Here is a 22668-nt window from a genome sequence, read left to right as displayed (position 1 = left end):
AGATTAATTTTTGCTTTGAGCTTGTTCAATTAGAATGTGAACATTGTTAACCAAAGTAAAGATAAACTAGGACTCAGATTTGTTTGAAAAATAGGTTATTTAATATGATGCTCCGCTAAACATAAACTGTTCTGCAATATATTTTTTTTTTGATATATTATTTTTTAAAAAATATTTTAGTGAAGAAAAATTCTTTCAGATGAGTCTCTTGATGCCTCTTAGACCAGAAAGATAATGGTGGAGGGGCAAGCCTGATTGATATGGTTCACCTGCAGGATTCTCATCTTTCTTTTTATTTTTTTCATCAAACTTCGACTAGTCTCAAAGAATATAATACTTTATTCATCAAGTAAAGGCTGGACTGGTTTGAAGACAGCCGCTATTTTAGCTGTAACGATAAGACTACGGTGCTTGGCGGTGCTGAAGCTTTGGGCGAGTGTGGGGAAGGGCGAAGAAAGGTCAAGTTGGCTATGAGAGGACGAAGAATTTATGGGGACTAGGAGACGGTAGAAAGTAAAACGCCGCAGGATCTTGTAGGCTTCTTTATCGGCAACTCTGTTCCCAGTGGGCAGAGGCTGGAATGAGGTCGTTGAAGATGAGATGAAACATGAAAAGGTTTTCTGAATGTTTCTCAGCCAAAAATAAAACTTTGTAAGTGGTTAAGAAATATATTTTCATGTTATATGATATTGTTTCTATTTTTTACTTATTTATCTTTAGCATTTATTGAGAAATCTATAAAAATTGTCCGCAGATTACATGCTACTTGAAACTTTTTGCAAGTTCTTGATTATTTATCTTAACCAACTTTTTGGTCTTATCTATTTTTCTAATCCGATGTCTTCAAAAAATTTGGTTGCATGTAGCGACTACAGTGACCAAAACAAAATCATGCATATAGTCTTGTTGTGTGCATGAAAATGATTAAGGCTAGAGGTTATTATTGTGGCCTAATGATTCATGGTGCATGAAAATGATCATTTCTAGAGGTTATTATTGAGGCCTAATGATTCATTAGTGCATAAAAATGATGATTGCTAGTGGGTCTTAGTTGTCTAACCCTTACATGTGGATGGATAACTTGCTTAGTTTCAACAGGCTTGTCATTACTGATCTAAATGCTACAAAAGTACATGCCAATATTTGCAGATGTAGATGGTTTGCAATTGATCCATACTATCATAACTTGATAAAATTGAATGACTTGTGTCTCATGAAGATGAGGTATGGTAAGTTAAATGGACGGTTAACACAAATTATGTTCCTCCTAATTATTTTGAGAAAGCAAAACTATATTTAACCTAGCATTTATGAGTGAAAAAAGAATTGACACAAACCAGATAAAAAAGTTGCCTTACAAAAATCATTAGGTAACAAGCACCACCCCAAAAGCAAGAACCAGCTGTTAATCCAGGGCTCTATTTCATTTGCCAATAATTTTTATTACTCTAGATTTATTCATCTAAATAGTTTTATTGACACCCAATAAAGTTGGAATGGGGAAGGGGTACTTTGGAAATTACAGAAAGGCTGAAAAGTATGTGTGTGTATATATGTTTAAAGAACTTATTGCACATAAACTTGGTTAAATTGTTTTGGTTCAACAATTTTTTGGATTAAAGATGGAAAAATATCTGAATTTTTTTGTCGATTCAAATATTTTAGACTGCAAACAAATAAAGCGTAACGCGGTGCGACCTCACATTGAGCTGTGTTAGTTTACCTGTCGGACCCGGCGCATGTTCCCCTTTGGTGCAATGAAATAATTTATCTCCCTCTCTTCCCTAGCTGCATGCACAATGTTACTAGTACATGCAACTAATCACAACCAATTATTTTTGTAAGCCCTACTCATCAAATATTTTCTCGATGCATCGCTACAAAAACAAGCAGCTGTGATACACAACGTGCATGGAATCACAGTCGGTCGTCCACTTTTCAAGCATTTTTTTTCAGTGCATCGTTGCAAAAAATAAGCGGTTATAATATACAACATGTATGGTCATAGGGTGCATATTGTGTAGAAAATAATTTCGTCTCTCTTTGTGTCCACACATGATTCACAGCTATATATCTTGGGGTCCATTTCCTCTCTCTCTCTCTCTCTCTCTCTCTCTCTCATCACGAACCTGATGTATTTTTAGGGCATAAGCCTCATGGTATTTCCAGATGTATTTTTGGGCCCCCATGGTTACATGCCATGGAATCAACATTGAATGAATGCATGGTGCTGTGAATAATCTTCCTCCCTTTCCCTCTCATGTGTGCTGTGAATGTTGCTTTAAGCTAACACGTACGTCATGTGAAATGGGAGCCTGACAACCATCAGTTCACGTGGAAAGGGATGGATCATCGCCCCTCCATATCTCTTTAAAATTATTCCTATAAAGATGATGGGCGACTGGTGTATGCATATATGGTATTCCATAAGCCTGGTCAAGTTTAACACCTGACGGCCATCTATGAATTAGCCACTTGTGGGTCTCATCCCCCCCCCCCCCCCCCCTCGTTTTTAATGGATCATATGAATTAGTGGTGTTAGAAAATTATTAATCTTCATGAAAATTGTTTTATTATGGTACTGCTTCAAGGAATGCAAATATCAACCATCTAGCAAAAATTATATCCTGCATGCATCAATGCGACCATGCACTACATCAATCATCAAGGCATATTCCTGTGAGCCAATTGACGAGATGAATGCATGATGAATGAGATCCAAAGAAATGCCTCTCGGTGATTGTTTAGTGCATGACCAAGTGGTATATGTAGTGCAGGATGTAATTTCTCTCCGTCTACAAACGAACTTGATGCTATAACTGCAAGATATTAGTAATGTTCTATTGTACTACTAGAACTCTAGAAGAGAGCATAAATAATCATATCAAAGGTTGGGCCTTGGCTCACCAATAATAAATGGGAAGAAGTTTTAGCACCACCCATAAACTAATAATATACAATAATTTATGCTGCCACTCAGCCTTCTCTTTCATGAAAGGTTCCAGAGCCGAAGAAATGCGCTTTCCATCGAACAAAGGTCTTCTCTTTACCCACTACTTCAGAAAGAAACAAACTAAGAGAGATCTCGATCTGCATTCACTTTAGAAAAGCAGGCCCTCATCTTTTCAGTGCCCCTCTGGTATAAAAGAAATGTCTCCCTCGTGCAAGTTTATTGGATGCAATCATGTCATGTCGCAATGGGAAGGGTTGGTGTGAGCACAGGAGAATGAGGAGGCTCGCAAGGGAACTGTGTGTGTTGTCATGATGGTGTGGATATAGGTAATTATGAGTATATTTGTCATTTCCATCACCACTCATGGAAAAGCTACTGGTAGAGCAAGGAGGAAGCATTCGTTGTGGTGGCATTAGGAATCAAATGGCATCAGCTACAATATTTAACTAATGCTCGACTATGCTTTGATGCTGTAATGATTTATGCGAGCTCTAAAGTCGAAACTTCTGTCAAAGAAATAGTTTGCATTATTCTTCGGTTCTTGGCATCCCATTTCTTGCTTTATCGTCCGACGTTATAGTTCCCACCTAATCACAAATAGTGGATTTCGTTAATGCTCTTTGACTTGATTAATTTGGCCAGGAAAGAACTCACTAATATATGCAGCAAGTAAGCTAATTTAGAGTGGGCACGAAGGACCACAGCACGCCACCTTTGTGGCATGATGTGGATCTCACAAGATCATGACAACGTAGATGGTTCCAAGTGCCGATGGGGTTCTCACGTGGAAATGTTTCTTGAAGATGTGACAGTTTGAATCGGTTGCTGATTAATCATTTCTTGTTTTTTTTTTTTAATATTTGGTAAAAACGGCATTTCATATAGTTCTCACATGAGTACAGTCAGACAAATCAAAAGTAAGAAGATGGTACAAGGGAGGAGGGGCTTCAGTGTGGCCCTCTTCCAAATCAGCTCTCCGGAGTATCGAGCCACGTAAGTTGCTGATTAATCATTTCTTTTGAAGGACTAAAAGCTCTTCATTCACCAAAGAATTTGCAGAGCTGATGAGCAACATTAGCTTGGATCCTGGATTCTTCTTCTTGGGTTTCCATTTGGTGTCTTTCCTGAGGATTTCAAGGTTTTGATGGTGTATTCACTTAATATGGGGGAACTCCTCGTGGTGCCTATGGCATTGGGTGGGGAAGCCTTCATGTCATGTTCTTGGATCATAGAAGCATATCATGTGTCTATAAAATGAGAAATCATACCCTACACTCTATGCACATACCTCATTCATCAAATGCTCATGTCGGTGCACTGTTGCAGGAACGAGCATTTGTGATTATCAGTGTGCATGGACACGTGGTGCATACCGTGTAGGATATAATTTTTTCTATGAAAATAGGTAATTATACATAGGTAGAGCCTATTGAGAAAACATGCTGGTTTGGAAACGGCAGCCATGATAGCAATGTGCTCCATTAGGCATGAGAGAAATTGTGGTTTGGATAAGGTAGCCAACATTGCAGCTAGTTATATGCTCCAACCTTTAGACGTGTCATTTTCTCACTGTTCATTTGCTAGCTACACATATTTATCGATTCTTAGCTTTATGAGCTCCATGTTTATATATCTTCAGTCACTGAATGCGATAGAATGAAACCCGGCCTCGTCAAGTCCATTCATTAGTAGTGTTTTCCTTTTCCTTTTTTTTCTTTGAAAAAAAGAGAGCAAAACACTGGGAGAAACCATCATACTTTTTTTTAGAACTAAAATGGGTACAGAACTGGAAAACAAGAGAAACACGAGGAAAAATAGTGGAAGGAAGAGAGAGAACAGAAGAAAAGGAAATAACCAAAAAAAAAAAAGAAAGATGTTCATTACTAGCAACTAGATCAAAGTTCCAAACTAAAAAATTTCAACCATTTCTCTAACTAGGAGCATTAACAATAGGTCACCCTAGAGTTTCAAAAGCAACACATATATGGGCGCTGAAAATTTCCTTTTCATTCACCACAAGAACTGAGATAGCTAGTAAGAAATAACCAATTATTCAGCAATGTCATGGATTTCAGAATAAAAAATATCATTTTAATCTTTTCTAACACTTTTTGTGCTTGGATCTTAAGATAAAACCATGGGAGATGGTTACAAGAATTAAATGTACAAGGCAAAATATTTTCGTGTCTGTTGGCACCTGCTTCGCGGGAAATTAAACAAGCTTAAGAACTACATGGTGCAATACCAGTGAATAATTGGGCAAATTGACACCCATGAGCTGTATCTTGACCTTCTCAATGCATGGGTCTCATAATTCTTCGTTAATAGACCATATGTTCCATACTTTAACCACCAGACCATCTCTTAAGTAATCGAACGGGCTTTTAATTTTCTAGGTTTGAGTTGCATTTCGAGTCTTCGGCTGTCACTAATGCATATTTCTACCACTTGCTAGCTAGATATAAACAGAGATATCTATCCATTGATCGTCAAATTTTAAGAAATTGATGAAGTATGCTACCATGTTTGGCGTACAAAAAAACCATGGTAAAATGCAAAACTACCCGTACATCCATAAAATTGTTCTGCATTTCTATTGATGTGTGAACTGATTGTGTTATCATGATAGACTTCACATTTAACATTGACCTAGATCCGCGGACATGCATGAAATAATCAAGTGCCAATACAGGTTTTCTTAATTGGGTTGGCCTTTAGATTCATAGTTGCCATCAACATTAATCATCTCACTTAATTGAAATTTTCAAAAGGGAAGCACAAGTTTTGGAGGAAAATTTCTTATTGGATATTAGGTGATCAAATTATAAAATAATCTCCATTTGTCACCATAGTTTTCACCCATTGATTCGAAAAGAAAATGGATACAAAAATATGTTTTTATTAAGAAAGAAATTTCACTTCAATGCTTGGGAAGAATAAGTTCACAAGCAAAAAACAATCTTAAACACAACATATATGTATGGGAGATGTGTTCTGATCAGAAGTATCTCTCTACAAATCTTAGGGTGATAACTTTCTCATTCTATCATATATGTTGTGATTTAGCATCATCATAGACCTAGTGGGAACCACTTGGACCTAACAATTGTATTACCAGTAAGGAAAAGTAGACATGGGCCCTCCAATGTAAGGGGAACTGGACCCTTCCCACACTGAACCAAGAGCCTATCTCTCAGCCCTGCGTTACGTTCGGCCCAAGTTCATGGGCCTTTTCCTGGCCCATGGATACCCTAGTGAACGACTAAACGGTCCAAGCCTCTTCCAGAGTAGACCCATTAAATTTGGGGCCTGAGCAACAGATGAACTAATTCAAAGGTAAAAATCCTGGAAATGTAGCACATTTGTATGCGTCTAAACTTGTAGGCAGCTAACTTTTTGCATATATGAGAATATGTGTTTCAATTGATGTTCAAATTAATCGATTGCTCCATAGCTGCTTTAGGGCAAATGGCTTTGGAGGGCTGCAGTGATGGAGCGGTGATTGGTTCGAAGTTTTTGGTTCGATCGATGTTTTAAGACCCAGCCAGGTTGACTTGATCGACCCATGACATGTAAGGATACAAGGGTTGAGTCAAAACCCTAGAGACATATTTCCTAAAATCCGAGCCACCCGTTATTTGAAGATTTCCAAGTTGCTCCCTCCGGTATCTTTGCAGCCCACCAAACTAGCAATTAGTCCTCTTCTCTACAATTCAAGGGCTTTTTTTTTCTTTTTAAGAGGAATACAATTCAAGGAATTTAGACATATGAGTCGCCCTCCTAAATATCGAATTTTGCTTGAATACGTTTCCAAAATTAATATTTGCATGTATACTCTCGTAAAATATTTGTTTTGTTATTCTATCCTTTTTTTATTTTTGTTTTTGCATATGTGCCCATACCATCTAACGACGTTAAAAAATTAACAGTTTCAAACTAAAATAAAATGACTAAAATACTTTTATTGGGTCGATGCGGAAAAAGAAACATTTATAAGGCGATCGCAATGGGGGATAAAAAAGTAATTTCCAAACTATATTTTATTTTTAATTAACATAAATAAGGTTTTTATTAACGGTACTAGAAGAACTGTTATATTAGGATTATTTGTACAAAAATAGTATTTTATGAGGGTACAAAAATAAATATAAATTTTAAGAGGGTATTCACACAAATTTAAATTTTTAGAAGAATATTTATGCAAAAAATCCTTCTTTCTTTAATAAACACATTCATCACCCAATTTTTGGCAATAGGACAAAACATATTCAACTAATATAAACCTCTATGTTAAATGATTATTATAATCACACTACTCATCTTTTCTGATTGTTATGTTACAAACTCCTTGGACGAACAAGCCATGCCCCATCCTCTTCAATTGCAAAAACATCACGACTATGATCATTGTTTTAAGAGGGAATGATCAAATAAAATTGGTGGTTAGTTGGATAGAAGCAAGTTTTGTTCCATTCAACAAAACTGAAAGTCCACAATGACTTTTTCCAAAATGCAAGACTATTTTGAGATTTGGTTGGCAGTTATATGTCAAGATCCTGCTATTCAATTGCCAAACCATCAAAGCAACATGTTTCTTATAGCAGGGAGATATGGTAGACTTTAAGAAACCCAATGAATATATATATATATATATATATATATATATATATATATATATATATATATATATATATATATATATATAACGTTTTTAATGTTTCACCTGTGGTGTTGATACAAGAAACTTGAGTCAGATCCCGTACTTCAATATTTAGTTGGCTTCCATCCATGTTAATTATCAGAACTTCTATTTTCTCAACTTGCAACTACATGTTCCTTGTATTAAAATGTTGCCGCTAGAAGTTAAACCCAAGACCTAATCTAATGATAACTAGCTAGTTTGCAGATCTATCTTGTGCCAATATCTAGCGCTAGTGCTATAGAGGATTCAAGACTCCACTTGATTCCTATTTGAAAAACCATAAAAAAAATTGAAGCTTAGGTTCGTGTGCATCAATTTGGATCCTTTAATATATTTATTTCTTAAGCTAGCATTGCTCCCCTAATCCCTACACCATATCATTTAACACTCTATGATTACCATTTTGCAATTAATATACAAAATTGTGGCACATGACACTTGAGAGAGAGAGAGAGAGAGAGAGAGAGAGAGAGAGAGAGAGAGAGATTCTTGCAGTGTGGATCTTAATTAAGTATTAAGAAGATGGAGTTTGAGTGCCTTGATGAAAGGCAAATCGAGGAAGTTCAATAGCTTGAGAACCCCACAACCATAAGGGACACTTTATATCTTGTTGTTCATGGAAAGCTGATCACCTTAATTTAATCTCTTCCACTTGAGCATATAATGGGCACTGTCTTCCATAGTCATACTCACCAAATGTCTTATAAACTTTTATCCAAATACTCAAAGGCACTCACTTACTCCCTTTGTAAGCTCCTGGTGCTCTGGCATGGCGTAGTTTATGTGCAACCATTGCACAAGTACGGACCAGAATGTCTGCATCCCAAAGAACAAGTTAATGCATTTACCATTCAAGATCTTTTATCAGTTTCCATGAACTTAGGTATCATAGCCTCGCATTTGGGAGGAGTGGCAACTAAATTCACCACATACAAATAAATTATGCCAATCTGAGCCAAGATTTGGGTTACTTAGGATTGGTTTGATATATGATGAATGCACATTTTTTTTTAAAAAAAAATATTAAATGTGATGGAAATGTTGCCATTCAACAAGACATATTCCATATAGGAGAGTCAGGCAGCTGATCCCATTAACTAATACATTTTCTAATTGAACAAGCTTGAATCAACGTTCTATCAAGCTAAGTTTTTATTTATTTTTGTGAACCACGTGCTCGAGCTTGGATTGTCTAATGAGTCAAACTTTATATGATGTTGCCACTCCAAATCAGTATGACCGAGGCGCCGAGCTGGTGAGGTTACTAGAGGGCTCGGTGGTCAATTGTTCAAGCTCTACAGATTGACGATGCACCCAAAATGGTTCTAAAAAGCTGAGGTCGTGCTCGGGTCTTTGCTCCAATGTCAGGTTCAACCTACAATAGCGAAGAAGTTCTCTTATCAGAGAATATCCGGTGGGAGAACCCTCTGATGCCTAAGTCAGAAAAACTATCAAGAAACAACGGAGGTTGAGAGCGAGACAGCGACAACATGGTGGCGTGTGAAAGCTCAAGAGCACTTACCTGGAGGCCCTCCCTAGGATTGGATTGTATAGGCGAAGGTTGACGCCTGTCGTTGGAGGATTCAGGTACGTGGGTTGGCGATCTTTGGCAGGCCAACGTATATTATGAGTATTACGTGCGGTCGTTCTGAATGTGCATCACGCTTCGTGCATCTTGCAAGCACAATTTAAAAAACCAGTTGTGATCATGGCCGAGGTGTTGCTAGCTAGGAGGAGATTTTGAAATTCAAAAGACTCTTCACATGCTTCTAGGTTGGCCATGTGGCGAGCCTTGGTTGATTGGATAAAGGCTTCATGGAAGGGTCTAATGGTTCTCCATATCGGCTGTGATCGGTTTTGAGGCATATCATATGATATTGGAGAATGGTTTCTAAATTATAGCTAAATTGAACCTATTATTGTTCAAAGCATGAGTTGTGCATGAACAGTTTGTTTATTTACCATCCTAACCATTCTTTCTAATTTAACTACCATCCTTTGAATTATTTGAATTGGACCTTGGCATGTCTTGTACAGCTCGGAAGCAGCACCATAGATGGCTATTTCTTGTTATTATTCAAGATTAAAACAATATATTCTCATTGCTTAATGGTGGATTTCTTTTCTATATCTTTTCATATAAGAGGACAAAGTTCAACTAAAATAGGTGTACTGATTAGAAAAGATGTATCTACTAAATGCCATTGAAGAGATCGATAATAGCTATTATAATAATTTCCAAGTTCTCTTATATGGTATACTGTGATTTTTGAGCTATTTTAAGAAGCAATTTTTTTGTGCTATTTTAATAATTTCAAAGTTTAACAATGCATAATCAAGTAATGCCATAAGTTTATTTTACTGCCTTACTTTTTATTATAACAGTTAATAAATAACAATAATTTCTTTATTCCAACAAGTATCATTTCAGGAGTTGTTTTAATTACAAATATTCTTATAGAGTAATGCTAAATCAATGATCAACTCTTATTATAAATCCTCAATGACCTAGATGCTAATCCTGAAACCTCGACCTAGAGTACACCCCAAAATATGAGCCTACAAAACTAAATAGAATACTCCAGTAGGTATACAAAATAAAGATGTAATGCACCCTTATCTGCATGGAATTTGGGATGGACTGAATTTGCTGTATCCCTTGGATGCGTCATTGGGAAACACCGAGTTTTATTCACAAGTTCCCAAAACCTACAAATTTAACCGTTTATTTCTAATTTAGTTTTTTATTTTTATTTTTATTTTTATCTCTTTGATTATAAGAGAAGTATATTATTCCTATAATGAATGTTATTCCTTATTTGTCTCAAAGAATGACTTATCGTATTTTAAAATAATCACTAATATAGCCGTTATTATAATGGTGCTACAAAGACAAATTAATAATGGAAATAATGGAAAATAATGATATTTTACTTTCCTTTTTTTATTAGTAAAAGTATATATTTTTGGAACATAAATTACATAAAAACTTGAAATTCGAAAATAATAATATTATATTTCAAATATATAAGTGCAAATAATAAATATTCAATTAAAATAAAAAGATAATATAAAATAATGACTAATTATAATTTTCAATATTAGGGTGGCCGAAAGTATTATAATGGCTTCATGACTTCGTTATCTACAACCATGACGTGAAGCCATGCCTTGAATGCACGGCAAACATTGAAGAAGATACGCCTGCACGTGACTCCGGCTGCCCACTCGTGCCTGGTCACGGGTCACGACTCACGAGTCACGAGGCAATCTTCTGGATTCTGTGATGAAGCCACAAGGCGCGACTCCTAGAGGTAGATCCACGTGCGGGGGGACGGCGGCATATGTTTCCTAGGCGGAACTCAAGGCAGTGTTGGAGAATATCTTCCATATCAATCGGGTGCTCGAGACTGGGAGCATCATTTAAAAAAAAAAATTAATAAAAATTATTGAACAAATTCTACGAAAAAAATATGCATGAGAGTCAGATTATTCACTTTTAGCCGATATCTGTAAACTATTGAGAGAGTGTGATGCCTTTCAGATCGTGTATGTATATCAAAAGCGAATAAAACTATAGATTAGGTCGTTTTCTTTACTGCTCACCACTTCTGTGAATTTTTTTAACTCGTCCTATATCTGTTTCTCTATTTTTGAAGTGTATCTTTTTTTTTGGACTCTCATGACAGTACATATGAGCTACCAATATAAAAAAAAAATAGATTCATGACACGTGCCAAATTTGTTGATCCACCCATCCGATTCGTGACACGTGTGTGCACACTAACCATGAAGCCCGATAAAAAAAAAAAAAAATTGCGACAGATTCCACTAAATTCACCGCACCGGCCAACCGGTGCAACAACACCGGCCAGCACCTAGCTATGCATGGGGACAACTCTGACACGGTATCCCCCATGCAAAAGCTAGACGGCCAACACGTGTGCCTCTCTCCAGAGGGTGATACGTGTCTTACCAGAGATCTTGTCTCCATTTATTTGCTTCCTCGCGTCACTCGCACGTGTGTCGCCGCATTATCCGATAACAGAGTGATGGCCCTGAAATTTACGTTGGTTGAAAACAATATAAAAGGTTGCATGAGCTCATGACCAGTAGTCTCCAAGGGCGTGGTGACAAATGCCATGTTGGAAAGTTTGGCCTTATTTACACGCACATACACAAAAAAAATTTGGTCCTCTTTTCCTTCCATGAGAAAGTGGGATGGGAGGAACAAAAGAGATGACATCTTATGTGATGAACGAAAGATAGTGAAATAGAGGACTATGTCTATGTTATTATATCTATTTGTTAGCTTCGTAGCCATGACTCAGAAACTCCAACGAACACCCAGTCCGGGGAAGGTGTGTAAATGACTCCTTTGCATCTATTTCGAGGACACCTAGAGGACTGTCTCTATGTTATCAACTTTTAATGTTTATTCTCAAATCCAATTCTATCAATACTTAAAATAACGTAAGATCCTTCCAAACAATGCCGCAGAAGCAAGACTAAGATCTAATTAATTAAAATTACATGTGCAGGTGGCATGACTTGCATGGAGGCTTCCGTACCACAAAAATTCTAGGCACTAGTTTTGATTCTAGGGATGTATATTAATTTTGTGTTGTTTTTAATCCTAGTTCTAAATGTAAAAAATACGAGTTTTTCTTCATGTACAAAGATAGAAGATGCTAATTATGTATACTAATAAAAGAGAAGGGTGAATTACTGTATGGTTTCTTTAAATCAACTATATATATATATATATATCACATATGAAGCACTAGAAAAAATAAAGAAATATGGACATAAATTGAGATAAATAAAAATGAGCATATACAACCTCTTATTATATTGCATCGTACGTGTTAAAAGCTAATATATAAAATATGTCAATAACTGATATATAAAATATGGTAAATAAAAATGAGAAGCGTAGAGAAATAAAGACGCGATTATCTAAAGTAAAGATGGCCTTGCTTCAGAAAAAGAATAAAGCAGACTAGCTCAACATATCTGCATCCACGTGTCATGATATGATATGGTGAGAACGACCCCGCTAGTGTCAACGAGACCCAAAACGGAAAATTTAACTCACAAACACGCGGTTGCTTTCGACTTTCGAGACCGTCACGGACCCACTCATTAATGTAATCCCCCCCCTCCCCCCCAATCCAACTTTAATCCCATTTCTTAATCCATTTCAATATTCTAATCCGGCCTCGTCTCATCACCCCCTAAATGGGTGTCAGGCTGGCCACGCCCCATGCCATGTGTTTTGTATCTTATACAGAGATTAGAAGCTTAATGGTGTGTTATTAAAACAGCCTAAGATAAAGAGTGAGAAAGGGATGGAAAAGAAAGCGAGTCCCTTGGAGCTCTCAGGATTCCTCACGGCTCTCTTTGGTTGAAGGGGAGAGAGAGGAAGGGGCGGCCAAAGAGAGGAACAACTCATGGCGGAGGTCTCCATCAATGGCCTCGAGGCTTTGTCGTGTCCACCAAGACACTGCTCGATGAAATGCCTGGGATCCTGACGGTTGATGACCACCCCAAGCCATAGGCTTTGTCGTGTGCACCAAGACACTTGTTTGATGTAATGTCGGGATCCTGACGGTTGATGCAACCCCAAACCATCCGGTTACATACAACCTCTCATAGTCCTCCTTACCGTTCCCTCGAACCAACCAACCAACCAACTGTTACATTCAAGTACGAGCCCAAGTTGCAAGAAGTTCAAGAAGTTCTTGCGTTGTAAGTTCAAAGAAGTAGACAAAGAAGTAGATTTGCCGATCATCGGAGTGTTGGAGTGTTTTGAGATCTACGCACTCTGTGATCCAATGATGGATTCATATGAAGAAGGAAGGTGAATCCATCCAAACATTACATATAAGATGTCTTTGTGCATTGCATTGACTAGCTTCCAGGTCATAGATTTCTAGCCATGCAAACATAGTATTATAGTCACAACCAAGCTTTGAATCATTAATAATGGGGAGCCATTTTATAAAGGGTCATTAGACCAGCTACACAACAGCATTTGCATTCACTAGAGCCGATCCATTGCAGGCCGACCACCTCATTTGGTGGGCATGGTTGGATGCCTGAAACGTTCGGAAGTACCATCAACTTAATGACTTCCTTTTTCTTATTCCATCAAAAGACTTCCTTTTTTTTTTTACAAAAGAAAAAGCCACAGGTGCATGCATCATGAGAATTGTGAATCAGGAGTAATATCCTGCATAAATGCAGATGTGGAGGGCACAGTAAAATACTATCCATATATACAATTATATAGCTATATGAAGTGATCAGATTAAGGTTATCCCAAAGGATTTTCCATTTACACAACCCAACTATTTGTACAGAAGACCTACTGCTAAGGCTAATAATAATAATAATAAAAGAATATACATGGCAAGGGAAGAAAATAAAAGCACAAGAAAACCAAGACACTACAGGCATGAAAACTTAGGGAAGAGAGAGAGAGAGAGGGAGAGAGTAATAGAGGGAGCATTCCATTCTAACTATATTTACAACCAAAAAAAAGAAGAGAGAAGCTAAGATTCCCTTTCTTTTTTCCCACTTCCTTTGTGTCTATTCTTCTTTCTCCATACCATTTACCATATATGGTGGGTATCTTTCCACATTTATTCACTGTATCCAGACCTTTTTCTTTCTACAAACTTTGGAAACTTCTTTCGATCTTATTAGTATTGCACCATTTCTGACATTCTCCTACCTCTTTTTTTTTTTTTTTTTTTCCTTCCCTTGGGAATTTACATTTAATATTCAGAATGGAGCTCGATGGGGAATACCCTTTCTTCTGGACGTCCGGTAGCCGTTGATGGGAGGGGTCCCCGGAGAAATGCTGCTGGTGGCATTGCCGGCCTCATCATCCGATGGGTTCGCCGGGACTTCGGTGGCTCGGCCGAAGGCCGACGTCTTCCGGAGCTTCCGGGGGGTCGGCGACTCGTCCGACTCCGATCCATGGAGAAATTCCCGGCTCGGCTTGGGGCGCAGGGTGAAGGCCAGCTCTGGGTCTCTCTTCATGCCTCCAAGCTGATAAAGAGAGGAAAAGAGCTGACGTTTTTTTCCCCCCAAAAGACACTCAGAACAGAACAGGTGGGGAGAGAGATCGAAGAAGCAACGTAGGTGAAAGGTTTTGCTTAGAAACACCAGAAACCGAGAGGGAAAAGCGAGAAACCCGGATGAGCTTTGCGTGATTGCCACAAAGATCACTTTTTTGCACTCTAATTTGAGTGGAAGACTATGAAATATAACCAATTAATACTAGAACCGAGAAACAGGTCTTGCTTGAAAACCTGAAATCTTTCAGAATAATGCTTAAGAATTTGAAAGAAGGGCTTCATCTCTCTCCAAGTAAGAAATTCATATCATCTATCTATTAATAAAGGCGTTTTTCTTCTTTTAAAGTTTGCATAACTGAGTATTAAAAAAAATAAAGTGGCCATTACCAAATGGCTTCATAGATTTTTTTTTTTTAATACATAAAAAAAGGACCTTTGGAGCAAGGAGTCTTGCTTGTAGAAATCTGAAATCTTTCAGAATAATGTCCAATAACAACAAATACCGAATTGATCTCTCCCCAAATAAGAAATCTATTTCATCTATCAAAAAAAAAAAAAAAAAGAAGCAAAAGCTAAGAAAAAAGCTGCTTTTTTGAGAAAAAAGTTCGCATTTTTCAGTGCAAACAATCAAAGTAGGCATTGCATAATCGCTTCAAAGAACATTTTTTTACAAAAGTTCAGCTCAAAGAGGTTAAACTATAAAAAAATGATTTTCCTCCCAAAAAACTATGAAAAAAAAAATGACCTGCAGAGCAACGAGTCCTGCTTAGAAACCTGAATCCTTAAAATTTTAGATGGTAATACCAAAAAAGATATTAAAATTGAAGAGCAGAGAAAAACCTGATGCGAAATCACAAATATGCGAAAAAGGTGACATTTTTCAGAAGGAAAACAGGCGAAAACTTCCATTAATCACTCCAAAGGCAACAAAAACAAGAAAATTATAACATTGGGAGAGAGGGAAAGAAGGGAGAAGAGGCACCTTGCATCCGAGGGAGCAGAACCGGAAGGAATCGAGGAGGCTCCGGCAGCAAATCTCGCAGGTGTTGGTCACCCCCTTCCCGGGCCTCGGCTGCGGCCTCTCGTTGAGGAAGACGATCTTGGCGCTGTTTATAATGTACGTCTGGACGCAGGAGATGTCGATAAACTTCGACACCTCGGACACCCTGATCACGTTATGGTACGAAGATCTCCGAATCTAAACAAAGTCCCCCCCACACACACACACACACAAAAAAAAAATAAAATCACAATCCTCTCTTTTCTCGGTTTCTTACAAAAATTTCTATGAGAAAAGTAAGAACGAATACCTGAACAACATGGTGGTCCTTGTGGTTGGCGAGGCAATAGGAACAGAGAGCTCGCCCCATGCAATCCAAGCAGTACATATTGCATTCACTCTTGTTGGAATCGGCATGAACCTCGCACGGAATAAAGAAGCTCGTCTTCAGGAGCGGCCTCAGCCATGGCGGAGCATCGTCCTCATTCGCCAGCCGAATCATCGGACCCACCTGCTCCCAAACCCCCATCTCCGGGATCAAAACCCAGCCCCAAAAAATCCCGTTTTCAGCAAACAAAACACAAAAAGATCGAAACTTTACCATCACTTTCTTCTGCTTGCTCCCCACGAAGCCGATCTTCTGGTGGTTCTCGATCGCCAGCTCGTCCAGTTGCGAGGGAATCCAGAGCTGAAACCAAAACAGATCAAATCCAAAAATGCTATCTTTCTCACAAAATAAATCACCAATCGAGAAACGGAAAATTGGAGATTCTTCAGCATCGAGCGTTACCCTTGAAACCGAAGCGGCGCAAGGAATCGCCGCCGGATACTGCCGGCAAGCTCACCGGAGCCAGATGAGGAAGCAGAGAGGAGAGCAGAGAAAAGGATGGGAGAGAGAAGAGTTAAATGAGGAGGGGGAGGCCTCGGAGAGACGTATATATGGCCGTTTGGTTAAAATACGGAAACGTGCCGAAGATTTTAGCCGGCGATTTTATCGACGAACGACAGCGAATTAGATTCGCCCTAGGAGATTGTGGGCCGTCCGATGTTGTGATTAAAGGCAAAGAGATGGAGTGGGCGATAATAATACCATTGATGACTGTTTTATTAATAAAAAAATTGTGTTTTAGTGGAATTTTTTATTACAAAGCCGACGGTCCTGCAAAATAGGAATCTCCATAATATTAATGGGGAGAGGGGAAATCTCATCGGCGAATCCTCGGCGATTCTCACAGCCGATTTACTGCTTCATTGAACCATATCGTCTCTTGAACCATATCGTCTCATGGAATAACCTGGACATGCTCCTTAGGAATCTACATGTTTTCTTTTTAAGTATAATAATTTAACACTGGAATTCTTGTGGAGTCTTGCTTAAATTCATGTAACTTGGTAATTTGTGGTGCTAATTGGCTAGGGTTTTGTTCTTCAACAAGGCAAGGACGAAGGGAGATTACTTGATGAGATCATTATACTTGTGGACTAAGATTTGTGTAAAATAGATGTTAGTTGATTTTTTTTCTGATGTTGTAGTCAAATACCAACAAAATACGGTGCAAATTTTAATATTTTGATGTGATCAAGTCAATTTGAAAAGAAAAACTTATTTTGTTAGATGGTGAAAATAGCCTGCATCCAAAAATAATACTAGTTTTTAAATTATCTTGCTTGTTAAATAGTAAGTTTTAGTTCAAGGTTGAAACACATTGTTTGCTTGCAAGAGATATGATGAACAAACAATTTTATAAGGTATAAGTTGACCAAACCTGAACAAATGATCTTGAGGAACTATAAAATATACATTAATGTAAAAGATGATTTTGTCGGAGTTACTCCTAACTTGTCTTGCCAATATTTGAATTTTTAACATCATAACATAATTTTGCCTTAAATCTCTTTACTCGAGAAACAAAGCACCATACCCAAAATTTTTGATATGCTTTCAAAATGCAATTCATGACCAATTTTTGTTTTAATAACTCTGAAATTTTTCAGAAGTGTGCTCCTTCCTTAATAGTTTGGCCTTAGAGGGCAAACCGACTTTAAGTTTAGAAAACAAACTTTACCTTTCTAGTAAAATTCACATTGAAAGAATGAGAACACTTGGAAGAACCTAGTACAACCGAAGTCATACATCATATTATTAGTTTAGCAACAAAAATAATATTACCATTATTGAATGTGACAGCACTTAATTCTGGCAAAAGTCTATCTATATTGCGTCTACAGAGTATTGATGGGAATGACATATAACAAGCATTGGCATAACACATTGAGATTTAGTGGAGAATGACAATAGATACTGTTTAAGCTTTTTCTGTCTCATCTTGGTGCGCCAAAAAAATTTTGTTAATTGATGAAACGTAGATCCAAGTATGCAGAGTAGGGCTGAAAATGAGCCGGAACGGCCAGACCCCTATCAGAGCCCAACCCGAAATTTTTTTTGGACTTTCGGTCAGGCCTAGGCCCGAAAAATTTTCAGAAATTCTGGCCCGAACCCAATTTGGCCAGCCCGATGGGACTAAGCAATTCCTTCGCCGCTCTCTAGTCTCTAGATTCTCTCCTCATCCCTCGTTGCTCAGGCTCCCACAACTTCTCTTTGGACTGCCTCTATGTATTGGCCTCTTCGTTGCCGCCCTCGGTCCCGCCCTCGCCCGATCAGGAGGCTGCTGTCAATCAGATCCACTATGTCATCTCTGCTGATATCGCTCGAATCCAGGCTGCCACCGGCAGCCAGTGCACCAAGATCGGGGCCTTTGCTGCCTATCTCTGGCGGTCCTCATCCATCCAGAGGATAAGGTCTACCGCATGGGTGCCATTGTCGACAGCTGCAACTGGCTGGCATGTGGCGGCGAGATGGTCGAGTACTTTGGCAACGTGCTGTCTAAACAGGTGCACATTGTGCATATTCTTTACCTATTATGGGGTTAATTTATGCCTAATTAATATCATTAAGTTCAATTCAAGAGACTACTAAATAATTTACACAAATAACTAAAACAAGAAGCTTTCAAAGAGTTAGCTTGAATTGGTTTGACCGAGTCTATATTCTGAACTTCAGTGATTCAATATGTTCACTTAAAGAAATGATCATCACATGAGGATTTGATTAAGTGGTATTGGTAAATGGATGCTAGAGTACATTCTCAAGATATTTAAGGATGTATCCTCATGGCTATCCAAAGCAAGAAGGCTTGAAGACTTTCATTGATAAAAAGAAAGCAAAAATCCAGCCTAGGTTGGCATAATGAAGAGGAAATGTTAATTCCAATTTGAGCTCAAAGAGGAATATGAGGATGACTAGGATGAATGGATGATCATATTATCGAATAATAGAAACAATGTTTGATAACAGACCCATTACCTGATGGCTGCAAATATCATGGCCAAAATCGGCCATGCCGCAATAGTTGTATGATAATGAGCTGATGATCTATTGCTAAGGTTTTTTTTTTCAGAATTTTTTTAATGAGAAGTTGAAACAAATAATATGAGTCTACCTTTCATGCCTCGGTTGCTTAGCTACAATAAAACCACCTTTTGCGTAACCAAGTCCCCTGAGAGATGCCTGATTGGGCCAATGACATCATTTTAAATTAAGCGATGACAACAATCAGGGTATCCAAACTTTGAATACTCTTCAAGGACAACTACCCCTGCTATTTGATACAATACATCATTCAACACTAGTTTGTATAAAGAAGTTTGATTATATAACAAAGAAAGCTTGGTCAACCAAGTTAAACTATGTGACATTAATATTGTTGACAATATAATAAGCATAAACCATGTATTAAAATAAACAGGGAATTGTATGGAAATTGATAGGCCAACCAGTTAAAACTCAAATTAAAGGAGGTTAGCTTGATCTTTTAGTACACCAGAAACAATAATTAGTAATGATGCTTTTCAAGCTTAATTGGGTCCATAATTTGTGAGAGAAGATGAGCATTAATTGGAGATGTAGCCATCACTTTTATAAAAATATAGATTTGGTGAGCATTAATTTTATTATTGCTCTCCTTGTCTAGTACTATCATCCTTTTGTAGGTTTCCTATATGATGAACATATAAACTAAATCATTGCCAAGGATCATACACATGTCTTCCTCAACCTCCCCAACTCTCCCCAACTCTATAAAGGAGAAATTAAATTTTGAGAAAGGAATGAAAAATTAACAGTGATTATAAAATTTTTTTAAGAAAGATGAAACCTCGATAAAGGGGTCATATCAACATTATTGTCATTAATCAAGAAGCTATAAGATTTTCATGGACTAGTTGTTCCTTCATTCTCCATTATCCTTGTTTGTGAATCTGATGAGAAATCCTCATGAAATCTTCATCTAGAATACAATAACTTGACCCATTTTAGACATTTATAAAATTTATTGGCATCAAATTACTCCTCTATATATAGAAAGATTGTGACTTTAATTTAAATATGCAAAACAATGAAAACTTTATCTTCATAATAAAATCAAGAGTTTATTTGGTTGGGATAGATTACAAGGTAATCGGATAATTTCTCGGAACCATTTATATCAAAAAATGATTGTGGGTGAAAATAAATTTTATCATATTTGGTTGGTAAAAAAATATTCTAGGAAATAGTATCGAAAAAAGATTACTATATTTGCTTAAAGATAATCTCATATGAGAATATTGCCATATTTTCTCTAATATTTTGAATAAATAATTCAAGTAATAATATTTTTTCTCAATCCATTTGTTGGCCATTTATGAGCCGCTTATATAAATGCTATCAATATTGGCTATTTCAAATATTGAAATATATTTACATGAGTTAATAAATATTTTTAAATTAACTATGCATATATTAGAAAATATATTTCTTACTATGAATAAATTTTAGTATGTTTTGCCATATAAATAAATATATTAATTATTAATTAACCTATGTTAGATGTATTGATTTTAATAAATATTTACTAAATATTGTATTAATATTTATTAAAAAATATATTTATATATTAAACATATTGTTTATAAATATTATTAATCAATATATTAATATATTTTTAATATATTGATATAATATTAGTAAAATATATGTTATTATAATTAATAGTAATCATATTAAAATTAATATAATATAAGTGATGGTATTTCTATTAAGAAATGATATTTTTAGATTATCTCCACTGCGTAATACAATATGAAAAAATAAACATCATGGTTTGGTGGTATTTGTTTAACTCTCTCTCTCAGAAAAATCGACATGGAATCCATCATTCATTTTATCATCTCTTGTTTTTGTACTAAATATGGTAATCTAGCATAAGATTTATTTTTCAATACCAGACTACTCCCAACCAAATGAGCCTTAGGCTTAATGCATGATAAGCTTTGGGATTTAGGCAATGTTGCATTCTCTAATTGACTAAATCAGAAAGTCCATCTCATAGAGCAAATTGACAATTTTTGAGAAATAGAGCTGTGACAACCAGTGTGAGTTGTTGAAGTTTCTGGTTGCATTAGTCTCTCATAAAAATCTATAATGGGTACAAAATAGATAGGAGAATGAAAACAGATCTTCCTCTGAAAAATCTCAGATAGAGAAGAACAAATCATCTGTAGTAATCTTAAAAGGAGCAAACATCACATCGCCAACTCGGCGAGTTTGGAAATAGATCGGCAAAAGGCCCAAAGGAAGTCCCCGTGCAAGAAAACGGCGTTAGAGCCGGGGGATAACGGAAGGCCGTCAGAGCAGAGACGTCCGTCTCGCCGCCTTGTGATGCCCGCGTCGACTTTTGTGGCCGCCGCCTCCCTCGCGGTCACATCATGCATGGGGCCCATCCCGCTCACACGTGTACCCTCACACGCATGGGGCCGGGGTTTGCGTCGAGCTCTAGTTCACCCACGTGTCCTGCGGTGGGTCTGGACGAATTTGGTACTTCCTTTTTCTAAAGCGGATGGAAAGAATAGAGCGGTGTCTTTGGACCTGCACCTTTCTGGGCCCCGCAAGACCAAAAGAATTATAATCCCAAAAATGCCTCTATAATTTGAAGGGAATAATAAGAAAGGTAGTATTTTGATTGAGTTTGGACTTTGGATTGGAAATTGTTAACCTGATTTCAACTTGGGTTAGAATTGGGTTGATGGATTGAGTGGGTGAAACAACCTGAACCCAACCTAAAAGCATGTAATTAAGTTATTAAGCAATACAACTTGAAATTTTATTTTGTATTCCTATAATGAGCTCTCAATTTGATTCAACACAAACCTAATCTATTGGTATATGATCTAGGGCCCAAATTATGTTTTGTTTGAAAAAAATTATGGTTGGGTTCGGTTCTGATTTGGCAATTGATTTAGTTTTGTTTTGAGTTAGTTTATGATCAGGATGGTAGGCAGTCAGATTGGCCCTGGTTGGTACACAACTAGGATTTTAGATAGAATGGATTTAATAGAACTTATGCAAAAATTTGAAGATGCTTAACTTGATGATTCATATCAAAGATTTATACAATGTGAGCTCATGAGCCAACTTCTCGGCCTCTCTATATTCAACTTCATCTAACTTGCCCAAGTTGCATCCCTAGTTTCAAAAGCAAGGAATTGACTGCTGCTGAATAATCAAAACGTAGAGTAATGTTAAATTTATTTTACTACCATGCTCAATTAGGCACCATTAATTGTAGAGAGAGATAAGTTTTTTTTCCGTTTCCAATCTTTTTTTAAGTAAAAAGAATTAAATAAGTCTTGTCCATAGATATTGTAAGGAAAATTACTCTCTGAGAATATCTCAAAGTCTAATTAGGTGTGGAATTCTTTTGAAATTTAATTATTATATTATCAATTAGATTCTTATTTTTTCCAAAAATAAATCTGATATGCCTCAAAATCGACCACAGCTAGTAGACCGATCAATCAGAACTCACTACAAAGCTCTCAACTAACC

General features: G+C 37.1%; 1 protein-coding gene across 2 annotated transcripts; it reads right to left on the bottom strand.

Moving 5' to 3' along the window:
• Positions 1 to 13974: 13974 nt before the first annotated feature.
• On the bottom strand, positions 13975 to 16657 carry LOC120104601. Of its 2 annotated transcripts, XM_039116009.1 has the most exons (5): positions 16534 to 16657; positions 16345 to 16431; positions 16054 to 16254; positions 15726 to 15941; positions 13975 to 14714 (listed from the first exon to the last, which is right to left on the bottom strand). In XM_039116009.1, exons 2-5 carry the CDS (start codon positions 16345 to 16347, stop codon positions 14445 to 14447), a joined length of 690 nt encoding a protein of 229 aa, XP_038971937.1. In that variant the 5' UTR covers positions 16348 to 16431; positions 16534 to 16657; the 3' UTR covers positions 13975 to 14444. The 2 variants fall into 2 exon arrangements, with proteins under 2 accessions (XP_038971937.1, XP_038971938.1); XM_039116010.1 differs by lacking the exon at positions 16534 to 16657 and having other exon boundaries at positions 16054 to 16428.
• Positions 16658 to 22668: the final 6011 nt, after the last annotated feature.

The sequence above is a fragment of the Phoenix dactylifera genome, unplaced genomic scaffold, assembly GCF_009389715.1.
Source record: "Phoenix dactylifera cultivar Barhee BC4 unplaced genomic scaffold, palm_55x_up_171113_PBpolish2nd_filt_p 000046F, whole genome shotgun sequence".
Taxonomy (NCBI): Eukaryota; Viridiplantae; Streptophyta; class Magnoliopsida; order Arecales; family Arecaceae; genus Phoenix; species Phoenix dactylifera.
This window is presented reverse-complemented; position numbering and strand designations above follow the sequence as displayed.

Excerpts from the sequence above, each read along its gene's own strand:
- LOC120104601 (XM_039116010.1), bottom strand. The coding sequence starts at position 16,347 with ATGGTAAAGTTTCGATCTTTTTGTGTTTTGTTTGCTGAAAACGGGATT. Across the intron at positions 15,942-16,053 it reads AGGACCACCATGTTGTTCAG|ATTCGGAGATCTTCGTACCA; the intron begins GTATTCGTTCTT and ends GACTTTGTTTAG. Across the intron at positions 14,715-15,725 it reads TCTGCTCCCTCGGATGCAAG|CTTGGAGGCATGAAGAGAGA; the intron begins GTGCCTCTTCTC and ends TCTCTTTATCAG.